We start from the raw sequence: 16079 nt of genomic DNA on the forward strand, positions 1-16079 counted from the left end.
CTTTAGCTTCCTGTATTGTTATTATTGGAGAGTTTTTGTCCTACAACTTGTTTCAAAAGACTTTATAACATGTCACAAACCGTCTGAGCAGATGATATTTTGTACCGATTTCCCCAACATTACAGTACATGCTCCTCCTGGATGCAGAGCATTTTCAAAAATACTAGGGCAACTACAACCTTTTCATCAGAAAGTCACAGTGTTCAGGCTAAAACTAGAATGTTTTACAAGTTCCTTAATGGCTACAGGATGCAAAGACTTAATCCAACTACAGTGGTATGTACATACAGTGTATTCTATCATTTACAGTGACACATATTCTACTCAGCTAATTTCAGTCAAACTCAGTCTTTCTTACACTCACTTTATTACAGCATCAGACTTGATTAGGGTGAATTAGCGATCGGCAGCCCTCATCTAGCAAAGGGTGAAGCCTTTGTCACCGAAGGGCAGATCGATCTTCCGTTAGCTACTGACAAAGCAGCCAGTTAGCTCCTCCGCACTGCCACACTGAGGCACACAAAGCCCATGATACACAGAGATATACAAAAACTAGATTCACACTTGATGATGAATTATGAGCTGCTGCTGAAGCCGTTTGTCAGTGACAAAGATAAACATGTTTATCATTTGCTCCCTCTGTGCAAAGGTCACGAGGAGCATTCATTCTATTGATGTTCAGTATCACCACAAATGGTGCTCATAAAATGCTACCGTGATGATGAGCCTGCCTGTTCCTGGGAGTGCAAAGGACTTTGTTTCACTTCTAATGAGGTCTGAACGTTCTCAGGCCAGAATATCCAGCACATGCAGTTACTGTAGTGTAGCAATGTATCAGAGGAAACATGCACCATGCCACCATATCACTACTAATAAGGCTCAACAATAGACCTGATTTCTGTTATCATGAATCACTTGACAGAGATAAATTAATGTTTAAAATACTCCACAGAGCAGCTGCTGAATTCTGAATGCAGCTGTCAGTCTGTCAGCGCCCTGTATGGCGCTACAGTTGGTCTACGTCTGTCGGGACCCACCGGGCTGCCGGCTATTTTAAAATGCATCATGTTTCTGTTGTGTGTGTGTGTGTGTGCTGTCTCTATATTGGGGTGTGACGATATGTCTGGCAGTAAGATGAGAAGCTGCTTTCTCTGTCTGCAGAACACAACCCAGTCTGGCCACCTAACTACGATCATGCAGCCACTAGTTCTGCAGGTATTTGGTCATAAACCAAATTCAAAGTTTGATCGGAGGATGGATAAAAGGCAAGAGGAGCAATTTTTATAGTGCATCCTCTGGGGACCATTAATGTTGGCACAACAATTCCACATTAATTGATCCAACATTTGTTTTAATGAAAAAACAAACTGGTACAGGTGCTAGATCAGCAGAATTTATCCTCTAGGGACCACGAATGTCGATAAAATAATTTATAGCAATTAAAAAATCCAGTCTGTTGATACGGCCCCTAGCACGGCAACAACTGAAATGATCTTGCCATGTAAATGATTTGTATGTTTTTATAAGTTGATAGTCAGCTGCACTGCTGTGGCTATTAGAGATATTTTTACTTTTAATTACCTTGAACAGCTCACGGTTAACTCTGGAACCTGTGACACCAAATGATACACATATAAGGCACTTATAATAACCACTGGGAATATATAAGGCATGCTTTTATTAGTGAGTGGCAGCTTATATTTAGAACAATTCCAACTGGATGCGAAAGCAGTGTAACGTGCCTGCTGAGGAGAGGCTGGCGCTCCTTCACCCCTCCTCTCCTCTCCCCTGTCTGTCACTCTATTAAGCCGAGCTATTTGCACAGACTGTTCCATTAAACAGTTGGACAGTAGAGCGCATGAGGCCAGAGAGGGAGAGAGAGAGAGAGAACAAAAAGGAAGACGACAGGCAGCAGCAGAGAGTTTGCAGGATAATAATACAACACCCACCGATCCTGACAGAACAATTTCCTCTCTCTCTCTCTTCACTGTCTTTCTGTCTCTCTCCCTCGCACACATCGCTGTATGATGAGGCTGTCACGTAGGGACACCAGCTGATCCATCGCTCTCTCTGTCTGTCTGTCTGTCTGTGTCTCCTTCCTCCATTAAACTTTTATTACTCCTCCTCTTGCTTTCTGTCTCTCCCAGGCACTCAGTTCCTGTTCAGTCTAATTCAGAAAATTATAATCCATAAATTTATAGGAGAACATAATGTGGGGGAACTGGTATTATCACCTCTGGTCAGTGGTCATGGCTCATTTGCCTTTTTCTTCTTCTTTTAATCCCTTTCTGAATGATGAACACCGATCCGCCACATCCCCACAAACTGATGACTATTACATTAAGAAGACGACCGTGTACAGTATTAAGGAGACAGTCGTAATATATTCATCGGTCTGGGGTCAGAAGTTACACTCATTTATAATGAAACTACATCACCTACAAATATTTGTGAATCCTCTCTGGATGCCTTAAACATTATGTAGTGTTGTATCTTTTGATTTTGAAGTGCACATCGGTAATTTGTATTTAGTCATTTTGACACATTTTGATGTGAAAAAAGGTTTTGGAAAACAGGAAACCTAAAGGAATATGGTGACAGAAACAAATCTGATCTTTCTTTTACTCTTTGTATTTAACTGAGTGCTTGTACAATATTATTTGTGTAGCTACACTTAAATTTACCCAGGAGGGCATTAAAATTTAATCAACAATCGGTTAAATCAGACACTAATCTGATGTGATTTAATCTAAGAGCTGATGCGGGTCTACTCCACCACCGGATTTTCTTCAGTAATTGTGTTAATCACCATATTGAACCAAATGGGATTAAACAATGCTACAGTGCTGTCTGGGTAAGACATACCACTGTCATTCATAAAAAAAGTGACAATGTTCTTGTAGGCTCCTGAAGGTGTATTTTATCCTCTAATGTTTTGTGCCTATAATGTTGGAGTGCCATTACTGAACTGGATGGAGTGAAAATGGATTCAGATTATCTGTCTAGTAGCAGCGGGGACATGGGACCAGCAGTCTTCATGATGATTAGATCTGTGCCGAATTTTCCATTTTCACTTTTGGGAAGGGACATGTTTCAATTAACTTTAATTTCATTTCAGTGGTTAAACAATGGTTAAAATTCTGTGTAGTGATTGGTCAACTCTGTGGCTAAACCCTGCATCATGATCTCAACATGCACAGTTGAGTCTTGCTACTTCAGAGGCTGTAAAAGGTTTTGGGGCAACATTTTTAACAAATGTGTGGTTCTGGTATTTTGTTATGAAGAAGGTGTCACACAGTGCAGTGGTGTGAATGTCTGATGTGGTTTTTAATTGTTTATGAACAACAGTGGAGCTAATCCAGGTTGGAGGCCGTGAGCCTTTTTAATACAAATAGCAATGTAATGCAATGCGAGCTGGGGTCTTTACTCAACCAAGGATCTTTTGTGACGCTATGGCAACATTTGCTAAAGACATGGAACATCTGCTTTCTGGTCAATGTGACCTCTCACCCTTGACCTGACCTGAGACCTAAAGCTTTTTCTGCTGTTACAGTTAAAAAAAGAGCTCTGGCTAAAACATAACAAAACAGCTGGGAGTCTGGGTGCACCTGTTTCGACATCCCTGTGTGGGTGTTAACTTGTGTTTGACAAAGTCTTCATGCCTGAGTGAGCCACTTAAACACCAGTCAGCTAAATCTAAAGTAATGTGGGGTAATGTTTCACTCAGCTACAACATCTTTATACTTCGCCACACTCGATTTGAGCTGGTGAACAGTCAACCTCCGACGATGGCCGCCACGATGATCCAACTTCAAACACAGAAAACGCCCGGCTCTGTCTCTGTCTGTCGTGTCCAGCAAGTGTAGATTTGTTTGTGTCTCCTATGTCCTTTATTTTAGTGTCTGCACGTTTGAACATACATTTTTCCTCATAATCTATCTGGCGCCCTGATTTTGGAGCCAAAACCTGTTCCCAAATCCCAGAAGGTTGGGAAACGGGCTAACCAATCTGGATGCAAATAATAATGACAGAACCAAGGTTTGTTGTCAACATGTAGCTCCTTCTTCATAAAGAATGCGTCTGTGTTTGTTCTTCACATTTTTCTTACAAACCTTTGTGTGCATCAAATTTGTATTATAACCATGAAAGTGTTAAATCTCATATAAATGTGGTGTCATACAAAATTTGTACACATTATACCAAATTTTGGAATTATAACAGGTACATAAATTTACCACTGTTGTAAGTTAGAATAACAAATAACATATTAGGATAACAAATATTTATTTTGGGAATACAAAACACTAAGAATTTTAGGATACCATTTTTGAGATTTACGAGAGCTCCAAAGAATTTAACAAGTATGACAAATTACATTTTGGAGCACTGAACAGAAGTTGGGAATTTAATGGGTAATTTAGTGGTAATCCTGCTTAGGGCACCAAAAAGGCTGAGTGTGTGTGTGTACGGGTGGGTGTAGGTCTGGATCTATATCAGCCTGTTCAGCCTGTTCTCTGTGCACTTCGTCATGCTGAACCAGATCATATTGCAGCTGTTCGACAAAAGCTGCAAGAAAGAAACAACGTCAGGTTGAAATTCTCTAATCAGCCAAGTGAAACAACCGGGCTCTGTTGTCATGTGAGCTTATATATATATATATATAAAATTTAAACCTGTGTAGTCTGTCCATTATTAAACAGTAAGAGCAGAAGAATGGCTTATTAAGTGACTGTGTGAGCTGCTTGCTTCAGCATTCTTGGCTTCAATCATTTGCTCAGCTCAGTGAAGGACGCCGACGGCTCGACTGACCTTAGCTCTCAGAGGACAACCTGTTTACTGCTGCGGGTAGAGACAACAGGCACGGATGTCACATGACACATCTACGTTCAGAGTCTAGGCTAGAGATGCAGAGATTGCTGGTTTGAACCCTGAGACTGAAGGATGCAGGGAAGCGTCCCAGCATCTATACGATCACATCTTCACAAAGAAAACTATCAAAAAGAAATAAAAACTCACTTTTCAACTTGTGAGCCTGTTTTCTGTGCTACAGTACAGAACATTTATAGATTATCTTGCCATGGCCATGACCCAACACATTTACCTCCAAAAGATTTGCAGCGGGCGGAGCTATTTTGGGCACCTGTGCTTCCTAATGTGAAAGTCCTGTTCCTCTTTCCCACAGACAGTGTAGGCTAATGAAGTTAGAGCACTTCAAAAGATTTCAGTGAAAATACAGAAAGAGAAAAACATTCTCAGGTCCAGCTGATTGTTGAATCCTCCAATTAAAGCACCTGATAAAGCCCTGATGTTTGAGGCAGACCCTAACCTGACAAACACCTGACACAAACCTCTGTCCTCATCTCAGGTTTTCAGCAGTTTAAGTTACATCTAGCGCTGTACTCACTGACAACTTTTCCTTTGTGGGCCAGCTGATAGTAACAAAGATAAAATCACAGACATTTTGATGCAAGTTCTTGTGATGAAAGTCGATGAGAGTCGACAGGTTTTGGTAGTCTGTGCTGTCATCTCAGCCTGATTAGCTCATTGCTTCGTGCACTCAGGCGTCCGCTCTCTCACCTGTGCTCATTTTCTCCTTTGTACACTTGTTTGTTAATTATTCATCTGATCAGATTAATCAGTTCATTTATTTAATTATTTGATCAACTAACTCAATTAGTTTATCCATGTTCTTTAGATCTTTCTACATCTGATGAATCTGTTGATCTGCCTTTTTATATAGGGTATTCTGCTGTCAGTAACAGACATTAAGTCACAATAAAAAATATCCCCATCCTGTTCATGCAGTGGGGTATATGAACTCATAAAATGCTGATCTTGCTCCCACTCCACTCTTTAACTAATGTGCAATCTTTGCAGTTTTGATACCTGAGATGTATTTTCTCATTAATGTCTTACAGGCCAGAATGGAATCAAAGCTGGGTTTATTATATTGACTACTTTGCATCAGTGCTGCACTGACTGTCAAGCTCTCAACCTATTTCTTTTTTTGGCCTCATTTTTTTATCCACCTCTTACTTTTAGATTTTTAAAGATCGAGCCACACACACACACACGCACACACACACACACACACACACAGGAATCAGTCACTATTGACTGTTCACTGGCTCCAGCTAAATTTAAATATGGCCTGAAGCAGAGAGAAAGAGGATGGAGGAGAGATTAAAAGAAAGACAGGAGACAGAAGAGGAGCAGGAAAGTGCAAGGAGGGAGGCAGGAGGAAACACCAGGAAAAGGGAAAATGAGGGGGAGAAAGAATGGAGGAGGAACGAGAGGGGTGCATGATGGGTAAAACCCAAGCACAAAGAGCAGAGGAAGAGGAGAAGACATAACAGCAATCTCTCTTGTGAGGACTGGTGATGATAGGCACTTACACCAGCCAATCAATGAAGACAGTTCAATATGTAACTGGACCGATCAATGGCTACTGCAACCTCTAGCACACACACACACACACACACACACACACACACACACCTGTGTTTACTGCCATGACATGGTCCTCTGCAATGAAAAGTCAGGTGCAGTGAGAATAAGCATCATGTAATCCACTTCAGTTATTTATTATACTGAAGTCTAAAACGTAATGTTGTACCAGGTACATTTATTGAGAGAGTATTTTCATTTTAATATTTACAAATTTAACAATCCCCATGAGCCACTACCTCCATGTGACTACTCTTTCTGGGGTCCTGAACTCTGTAGCAGATGAGTTGTGTTGTTTATTAAAACCAATTCAAATCCAGTTCTTCATTTAATCCATGTGGTGAGAATTTGAACATCCAAAATGTTTCTCATTTCCAAAGCAGTAAATCCAAATGACCACCCCGCTTTATCAGTACCCAGAAAAACTGGCATTGTTCCTTTAAGGGTTTTGTCATTTGTTTCTAGCTTTGATCACAAGATGGTGACATGATGAGAAGGAGAACAATGATGCAAATGCAACTAATGACAGTCTAGTTACTGTATGGCGTAATCATCCAATAGAATGCTTTAAATAACATCTGAAAAGGTGTATAGTGTCCTTTCTACTCAATATTCCTGTTCTGACCCCTGACAAAGGTGTAAGCCGAAATGTTGGGTCTTTATTTTTAGATGATGCCACTGAAACAAAGAAGAAAGTAAATAATTTGCTTGTGAAGCCTCCTTTCTTCGGACGCCTTCATCTGTTTCTACTCAAAAACATAAAGCATCACATGACACAATGGGCCCACCAGAACAAAACACAACACCAGTAAGGGTGTGTTAAAGTGTTTCAGGCTGAACTGCTGCTCTAAGTTTTACCATCCATGACTGAAATATACGAGGGCTTAAAACCTCTGTCTTTAATCTGCTTCCTCCTGTTCCTCTCCATCTCGCCTTTATGACTGAAGTGGATTTAAGAGGTGAAATCAATGAGATATCAGAGCTTCACTTGCATCTTAATCCATTTCTAGGTGCAGCTCTGTCCCATGTTTCCAAAAACTACATTTTCCACAATGTAATGCTCTGAAAAATATTTAAAAAGTAGTAATGTGATGAAAACCACTTCTGCAAAAGGAGAGAATCCAAAAGCAAAGAGGAAAAACTAATCTAATCAGGTATCAGAGCAGATAGAGTTGTAACGGCATCTGCTCTGTGATTGTTTCGACATGCAGTCATCTCAGAAACAGAGCAGAGCGGTTAGCTGATGTGGTAGCTACGGTAAAGCCGCTTAGCATCACTGTCACTCTGTGCCGTTGTAGAGCTCAGGTTCCACATCAGCAGATTACCCACAATACACCAAGGGGATTTCCTCGCCTCACAGAGATCTTTCTGCTGAGGGTTGTGATGGTTGGTAATTCACTGTAAGCAGGAGTCGTCATGTGTCTTTACTGCCAAAACAAAACTGTAATGTTTGTGCAGCACTCCCTCATTCTGTTAGTCATCATTCTTTCACCACTGATCCAGTACCATATAATATCATTAACCACATCTCAAGGTGGAGTTTGTTTATTGATGGTTTGGCCTGCTGCACCTTTATCCCTGAAAATGATGCTGACAGAGGAATAATACGCCAGGCATCACCAAACATGGCAGCCCTCAGAGATGCTGTGATGGCTGACAAGGTCACTGACCCAGCACTGGACTCTGGGCTTGGTTGTTCTCTTGGAAACAACTTTTGCTCACAACTAGTATATCTGCTGGTCACTCTGGTTAGAGGCAAATAAAGTGATTTAGTGACAGTTAAAGTTTTTGGAGGTCAAATTCAAGCCATTTTGCTGAAGGCTGTTTCACAGGTTATTGTGCGTTTCCTCCGTCTGCTTGTGATGCCACTCTGTGATCAGTCATTACTGGAGCAAGTGATCAAATAAAGGAGCTCGATAAGGGGGAAAAAATATTCAGTGTCAGAGTTCAGAGGCTTTTTTCTCTGTGTTTTCAGAGGGCTGTGATCTGAGAAGGAGTGTCAGCGTAGGAGGCACCAGAGCTAATCCAGCGATTAATGTTTAGCTGCATGTTGTGATTCATGGAAACATGACTAAGTGGTTGACTGAGTGTGACAGGACGCTGATGTCAGTGTGATAATTTAACACACTCATTCACACAAACACACACGGACAGCGTTACTGTATGACTCTGTGATCTAAGGATCACTGGACCACAAAGCAATGAAACAATTAGTAACCAGCTCAGTGGACTGTTAATTTCTCCCCTGCAGCACTGGCTTCTGATGGTTTCGAGGAGGGTGCCTCCATTTTGGAGCTGTGACAACAAAACACTGAAGCGTTATCACATCTGCCACCCTGGCAAAACAAAGAAAGTGACAAATGTGTGCAGAACGGTGCGTTGTTCAGCTGTGCTTCAGAGGAGAGAGCGAAAATGACAATTTTACACTCCTCTAATGTCATTTCTCATGGAATCACAGTAAAGAAATGGTTTCTTTGTGCAATACATCAACTAGTGAGTTTTAATAACTTTTAGAACTGTTTTGCTGCTGTGTCACACTACTGTTGTTCTTTCTCACCAACGCCTAGGGGAGTGCGATGTATATCATCTAAGACAGATCTTAATTGCTGTTGAAACGATGTGTGAGCTGACATTACAGAGTACGTCACTCACTTTACAAAAACAGTCAGAAACACACATTTAGAGTCCACACATTCACTGCCTCATGACTAGGACAGACTATTGCACGTATGCATTCAGAGCGCTCAGTGTGTAAGTGATCACACACCACAGGTTAAGCTAGTACAGCTGCCTAAAAATGCATTAGCAAAGTGAACCAGCAGCACCAGGAGACAAAATAGACATCGTCAGCTCCACAATTTACATCGTTAATTCCCATACATGGATCATCTTCAGTCACGTGGATGTATTTTGACTTTGAAGAGACGAATGTTGCTCAATAGACGAAAAAAACTCTACAGCTTGATACCAGCACACAAACACACTTAGCAAACCTTAGTGGAATCATTCTTCAAGGATGGAGAATATCATCTGCTTTTTATTACTGACTAAATCCCAGAAACTATCCAGATATCATTTTTTGTCAATATCACACACCCCTGTTGGTATCTGGTAATGTTTGGAGAGGCTTGGACTGAGGAGATCTGAACTCGACATCTTAGAGTTAGCTCACAGTGTATTTATCTATTTACATGCTGAATCCCAGCAAAAAAAACAAATACAACACAACTACCTAAAGCAGCAGAAGCTGATTTAATTTTATTTATTTATTTATTCATTACTGAAAAATAATTGGCCAGAATAACATGAGGGCAGTCTTTTGCTTTTTCACTACTGGAGTGACAGTAGTGACACAAACACAACACAGCTCTGTTTACTTACAGCTAACGTAAACTAGCGACTGACTGGAGCCAACAGAAAAAGGTGTATTTAATTATATTTTGACAAAATTGGGTTTATAACAGTGGAAATATAGACAGAGAAGCAGATCTGTCAACCCCATGGGCAGCGAGCATTTGACAGTTTTAGTAAATATTCCTCTAAAATGTGCAAAACACATTGTTGACATACATTCAGAATTCAAAGATAGATCATCGGGGACAATAGAAACAATACGATTTTCTTATCAATGCACATTCACAAAAGTTCCACGAGATCACTTTTCTGACTCAGCATTGTATCAGGCAGTTCTGTTTCCATTTAGCTTAAATTTTGCAACACCTCTCCTCTCGGTCTCCATTTATCTTGCATTAGAACATTTTTTCTGGCGCAGTTCCTGTTGCTGTATCACTGCTACCCATTGTGTAGTACTGTCGGACACGTTTCACCTCAGTATTGTGTCAGCCCATTGTCTTCATGCTGGGATCTAATCCCTGCAGCGGAGCGGCTGTTGGGCTTTCAGACTGTCTATTGGAGAGCAGACGGAGGGAGGTTCCCCTGTTCACCGAGATAATAGTGGAGCACTGGAGTGGAGTGGTTTACACACATACACACACACACTCTCTCTCTCTCTCAAGCTCTGCATGTGGCAATTATTTCTCCTCTCAGCAGATTGTGGCATCCCCTCCCCTCCTCTTCCTCTCTCCTTTTCCTAATCTCCTCTTTTTCTCATCCTCACCATCTCTTCCTCAACCTTCTCTTTTCTATCTCCCCATCTTTCCCTGAGCCTTTTGTACTGTAGCTCTCCTCTCATCTCCTTCCACACACACAGCAACAACCTGGAGCATCTGCCTCCTCTAACATGCCACTTTAGAAGAAGCATCTCTCTGCTGCCCTTCCCCAAACAAAACAAAACACTGCTGTTTTTAATGCAGTGATTCAGCAACAGACAAACACATGCACTACAACCAAACCCCTGAGTGAACAGACACTCTGAAAGTCAATATCAAATTCAGGCAGCCAGAAAGTAAGTGCACAGAATATGCACAAAATATAAAAGAAAGCAGAAATGACACCTGCACTACATTCAGCCCTGTGAGAGCCAGCCTGCAGTCAGGGGTTATGTGTCTCTCTGGATGACCAAATGTCTTCTAGCCTGCAGGCTATAGGATGTTGGGCGAAAAGCTTGTGTCTCTAATCTTTAAGTTATCGCTGTCCCACTGGGAAAATAACAGACCTGGAGCCTCTCCTCTAAACCTGCTGTGCCTTCTCTACTGGAGCTTCCCTTCAGAGCAGCAATCTGCCAGGATCTCTTGGTTTTGTGTCTTTATATTTGGTTTTTAAGACTCATTGCTGAGGTGTTTCTGCAGCACCTTACACAGTGACCAACTGTCAAACTGTCTGTCCTTAGATTTTTCTGGTGGCAAAGTTTGAGTTTCTCTTAGATCAGCGGTTCTCAAACTGCAACATTGTGTCTGCTTGAGCAGACACTTCATGCTTATAGTACTTGTATGACTCCATGTCAAACCACTGGAGATCCTTTTTAAAATCAGTCTGCCTGAGCTGTGACACAGAATGAGGACCAGGAAATATCCTGATCTTCACTTGACCAACTTGTCCATCGAAAGTGACTGAAAAACAGCTCCAGCAGAACATTCATTTGCACATTTAACTGAAATGCAGTTTGCTCAGTAAAACTGAGCTCAACTTGGAGTGAAAGAGCAGGCACCGACTTTGAAAAATGTTGCTCTGTTCACTCTTTGCACACACTATCTGGGAGCCATTTTCTAAGATTTATATGACATTTTTGGCCATTTTTCAGCTCGGTGATGTCTGCTGGAAATCAACTGAAATGTGGGTGTAGCATCAAGTAATGAAAACTGTCTAGTCCCAAAATTATGCATCGAATACTTGGTCAAAATCTAAGTCTTATTTACTGATTCTCTGATTGGATGTTCTCTCATTTAAATAATGATGCTGGCTGTTTAAAATAGCGCTTTATTCAAGCATAGCTAGCTGCCATGATTTAAGACCAAATTAAACACTGATGCATTTGAAATCTTCCTTTGTTAAATACAAAAGAGGCTTTGACATAAATCATGTTTAGAAACCCCAGTGTGGCATAACAAATATTTCGGTATCAGTACCAGTGCTGATATCCAAGTATTTCAACTGACAGGCTGAGTCGCACCACGACATCACATCTGGATTTATTTACATGAAATGTCATGACATCTTTCGGCACTGCCTGAATCTAACAGCAGTCAGCAGAGGTAACGGGAAGCACTGGATCAGCACACCATCATTTTCCACTGTTTTATCACACCTCCTCCACCCTGTCCTCTGACGATGACTTTTCTACAAATTTCTGTTGCACCACCTTGAATTTCCACCAAATGCTCCCAACTGGGAAAAGAGCCAAAGTGTAGGAAGCATCCCAGTGAGCCTGCGATAGAAGAGACGGTGTTTCTAAGAATACAAAACCTCAGCGGCTTCAGTCGCACATTTCACTTCAATTCTCTTTTTTTCCCATTATAACAGAGTGCAGGGTGCTATCATTTTCCCTGCCAAGCGCTTCTGAGATCTACAGCTACATGGTAACTGAGTTAACAGATAATCACATAACAGCAAACCCCCCTTGTGTACACACATGCATGCACGCACACACACCCTTCATCGCTGTCCTATATGAGATAAATGAGCACTATCAGCACCCTACCTCCCTGCTAACAGATTAATGTATCCCTGGTTCCCCCTCCTACACACTTCTCACTTTCTCTGTCAAACACATACTTCTCAGCCACCCTATGTCAGCTCGACAGTGAATTTTCGTTCCTCCAGAAACACACCAGATGATGCAAGCAATCAACACAACGCACATTTGTGTACACACACAGTTTGATGCAGTGTGTGAAGCAGAAGTGATGACTGAGTCAGACATCATGCAACCCATCATCTGCGGACGCATTGTATACGTCCACACACACGCACACACACACACACACACACACACACACACACACAGAGCGATGTGCATGCTATGCTAACAGACTTTAGCATCCTACGCGAGTTGTGGATCCACGATCCACTGTGCTCTCCACCAGCAGCAGCAGCAGCCGTCCAGGACTTAGTCATGTTTACCGCAGCTGCCAGAACAAGTAGCCACCCAATTAACACCCACATGCTGCTTCCTATTAGAGAGCTGGGTCACCATGAGCTGCCTTTAATCACACAGTGAACAACAACTGAGAGTCACACCTTCACACCAGGAAAATGGATGTTCCAGCTGAACTTGCTCGGCATTAATTTACTTTTTAAAATATAAAAACCACAGACCAAACTGTTCAGCGCATAAAGATGGAACTATTCTATATATTTAAACTGTCAACGTCCAAGAACGCGTTCATCTTTCTCTTCATACCTTCTGACTTCCCCAACATGTCTGTGGCTCAGCCTCAAGCCCCCTGGTTCCTACAGGACTTCCAAATCTTTACAAAAAGCTCACAGATTTATAGTTTCACTAAGAAAACTCAGGGAACCATAGCAAAAGTGAAACAGCAGTAAACAGTACATTTGATGGGGATATTTTTAAGTGGCAGATTAATCTACATATGGTGCTCTTCAGTGAGTGTTTACAGCAGCTGAACTGTGTATGTGGGGATGATTAAAAACTACAAGTGCATGGTAATGAAGGTGGTTTTAATAATTTTGGACAACAGTGGAGCTCTATGGCATAGGCTCTGATAATACTTGTTCATAGGATCACTCGGGTCAGTTATTATGAACTGTAAGTTACAGTAGCTGGACAAATTTTGGTGAACTTATCGACTTTCTGAACATATCAAATAGGGCAACACGCATTAACTAGTGCACTACACATCTAGAATACATCCATCTGAATACTTCACTCAGTGAATTGAACTGATGCAATTAGGTTTTTCAAGCAGATGCAAAAACAGATGTAATAAAGTACATTGCAGGAAAAGGTTTTCAGGTTTCCAGTAATCTCCTAATTTAAAGCAAATAAAAGGAGAAACAATTACTTTCAGTAAGTGCTTTGATGGCTGAGGGCATCAAGGATACACTTGTTCAGGCAGCTAGGTGAGTGAGTGTGTGTGTCTGTGTGCGTGATCACAGCCCAGCTACACTGGACCTCTGCATGCTTTCCAAAGTGCCAGGAAGTTTTTATCAGCTGAAATGTGCAAAAAAAAAAGCAGCAAGCCCCTTATCTTCCCGCTGATATTTTCCTCCATACTTCCACCAGATGAGGATGGCACTCCACTAAGAGGATTTCTATTTTGGTGTTTAATTTAATTTCTTAGCGGACAGACAGATTGTAATTTGGCGGTTTCTCTATGAAAATGTGCTTTGTTCCGTAATCTAAATTTGTTTTAGTACAGATAGGGGATTAATTATGAGCTCAGAGAGCTGCAGCCGACTTAATGTTTTGACTCTGTGTGTGTGAGCGTACCTGTAGTGTCGTGTGTCTCTCAGGGCTCGGTTGCTGGGGATGCGTTCGCTCTCTCTCTGGTTGAATGCGTACAGGGTGTACGGGTCGTCGCCGGGCTTCCAGCGCCGAGCGTTCAGGTAACTTCTCTCGTCAAAACCCTCCAACATGTCCTCCCACTCTGCATCCGAAATCTGTTAACCAGCAGTTCTCAGTTAACTCTTGATATTTTATTTTACAGTGCAAAGACATTCAGTTTACAATAATACCAGAAAAGCAGTAGATCTGCATGTTTAAGAAAACAGAACTGTGGGTTTGGCATTTTTCCTTGACAAATCAAATAAACAAACTGATTAATTAACTTATTGTTTCAGCTGTACAGAACATTCTGGTACATCACAATCCATCAGTATCAGACCCAGAGCTTTGTCTTGTAGGCTGTTTCCCAATCTGAAACTAGAAATCATGGCTGCTTGTAGAAATAATAAGTATATCAATCAGTAAATACAGCTGTCAGTGAGTGAGTATTAGTCATCATGTACTGTACATCAGTCAACAGACTGGATGACAAGTGAATGTGAGATTTAGTCAGAAATGTCTCAGTCTTTGATTCAAACCTGTGATTATCCACCAGAGATCCGCTCTGTGTATAGACAGTGACGGGCTTTGTAAAAGCATCGACAGTGCTTTTAGAGGTCATTTTGCTTCAAGACGATTTAGAGATGTTTTTAAATTGGCTCTTTGATATTTAACAAGATGAATGTTAGACTTCATCTGCTTTGTTCTCTCCTTGTTTTGTCGCACTGATCTGTACTTTGATGGAGGCTTTACATCCATCCATCATCTATACAGCTTATTCCTTAATAGGGTCACGGGGGGCTGGAGCCAATCCCAGCTGACACTAGGTGAGAGGCGGGGTCCACCCTGGACATGTCGCCAGTCTGTCACAGGGCTGACACTTAGAGACAGACTCTTACGGGCAGTTTAGAGCCACCAGTCAACCTAAGCTGCATGTCTTTGGACTGTGGGAGGAAGCCGGAGTACCCGGAGAGAACCCACGCAGGCACAGGGAGAACACGCAGACTGCACACAGGGCTGTGCTGCCCAGCTTTACATGCTTTCACACTGCAATTCTTTATTTTGTCATCAGACACATTTGAGCTAAATAAAACTAAAGAAGAGCTGTTCATTTAAATTATGTAGGTTAATAATGTAATGACTTCAAAAGCAGTGGTATGGCCCTTTAATATGCTAATTATATGCCAAATTTCCAGAGTGGGCCACAGTAAAAGTCAGTTCTCCTTCATACTTTTCTGTAGAAGTATCAAAAATATTGTGTTGCCTGTGTCACAAAAGAAACAAGCCTGCAGAAACCCTTACTTCTCCGGAAGATACAAATGTTATAAAATAAGATATAAAATGTTAATGTGGCGCATAAATTCTGTTAAGCTCCTAACAGCTGGTGGAGAAAAACACAAGGTGGCAAAGACTTTAAAAAAAACAGCTACAGCTGCACTTTCTGCCTGTCAGAGCTCTGCTGTGAGTGTGTGTGTGTGTGGTTTAAAGGGAATGTATATCATTTATGAGACAGTACTGATGCCTATTTGCATGCAAGGAGGAGTGTGTGTTTGTTTTGTGATCATTTATGAGTGTGTGTGCTCCCCCCTGACCCCACACACACACACACACACACACACACACACACACACACACACACACACACACACACTGGCATGTAGTGGAGATGAACACACACACACACAGGGTCACAGCGCTGGTGTGTGTGTGTGTGTAACAAAACAACATC

The 16079-nt window shown here is 41.6% G+C and overlaps 1 protein-coding gene across 3 annotated transcripts in view; it reads right to left on the minus strand.

Moving 5' to 3' along the window:
* galnt14 (UDP-N-acetyl-alpha-D-galactosamine:polypeptide N-acetylgalactosaminyltransferase 14 (GalNAc-T14)) overlaps positions 1–16079 on the minus strand; it is a 132671-nt gene that overhangs the window by 94195 nt on the left and 22397 nt on the right. For all 3 annotated transcript variants that reach the window (XM_020588080.1, XM_020588082.1, XM_020588081.1), the window contains one exon: positions 14297–14466. In XM_020588080.1, the coding sequence (XP_020443736.1) occupies positions 14297–14466 (170 nt within the window). The remainder of the gene's footprint in view (positions 1–14296; positions 14467–16079) is intronic.

This window comes from Monopterus albus, unplaced genomic scaffold (genome assembly GCF_001952655.1).
Source record: "Monopterus albus unplaced genomic scaffold, M_albus_1.0 scaffold501.1, whole genome shotgun sequence".
Classification (NCBI taxonomy): Eukaryota; Metazoa; Chordata; class Actinopteri; order Synbranchiformes; family Synbranchidae; genus Monopterus; species Monopterus albus.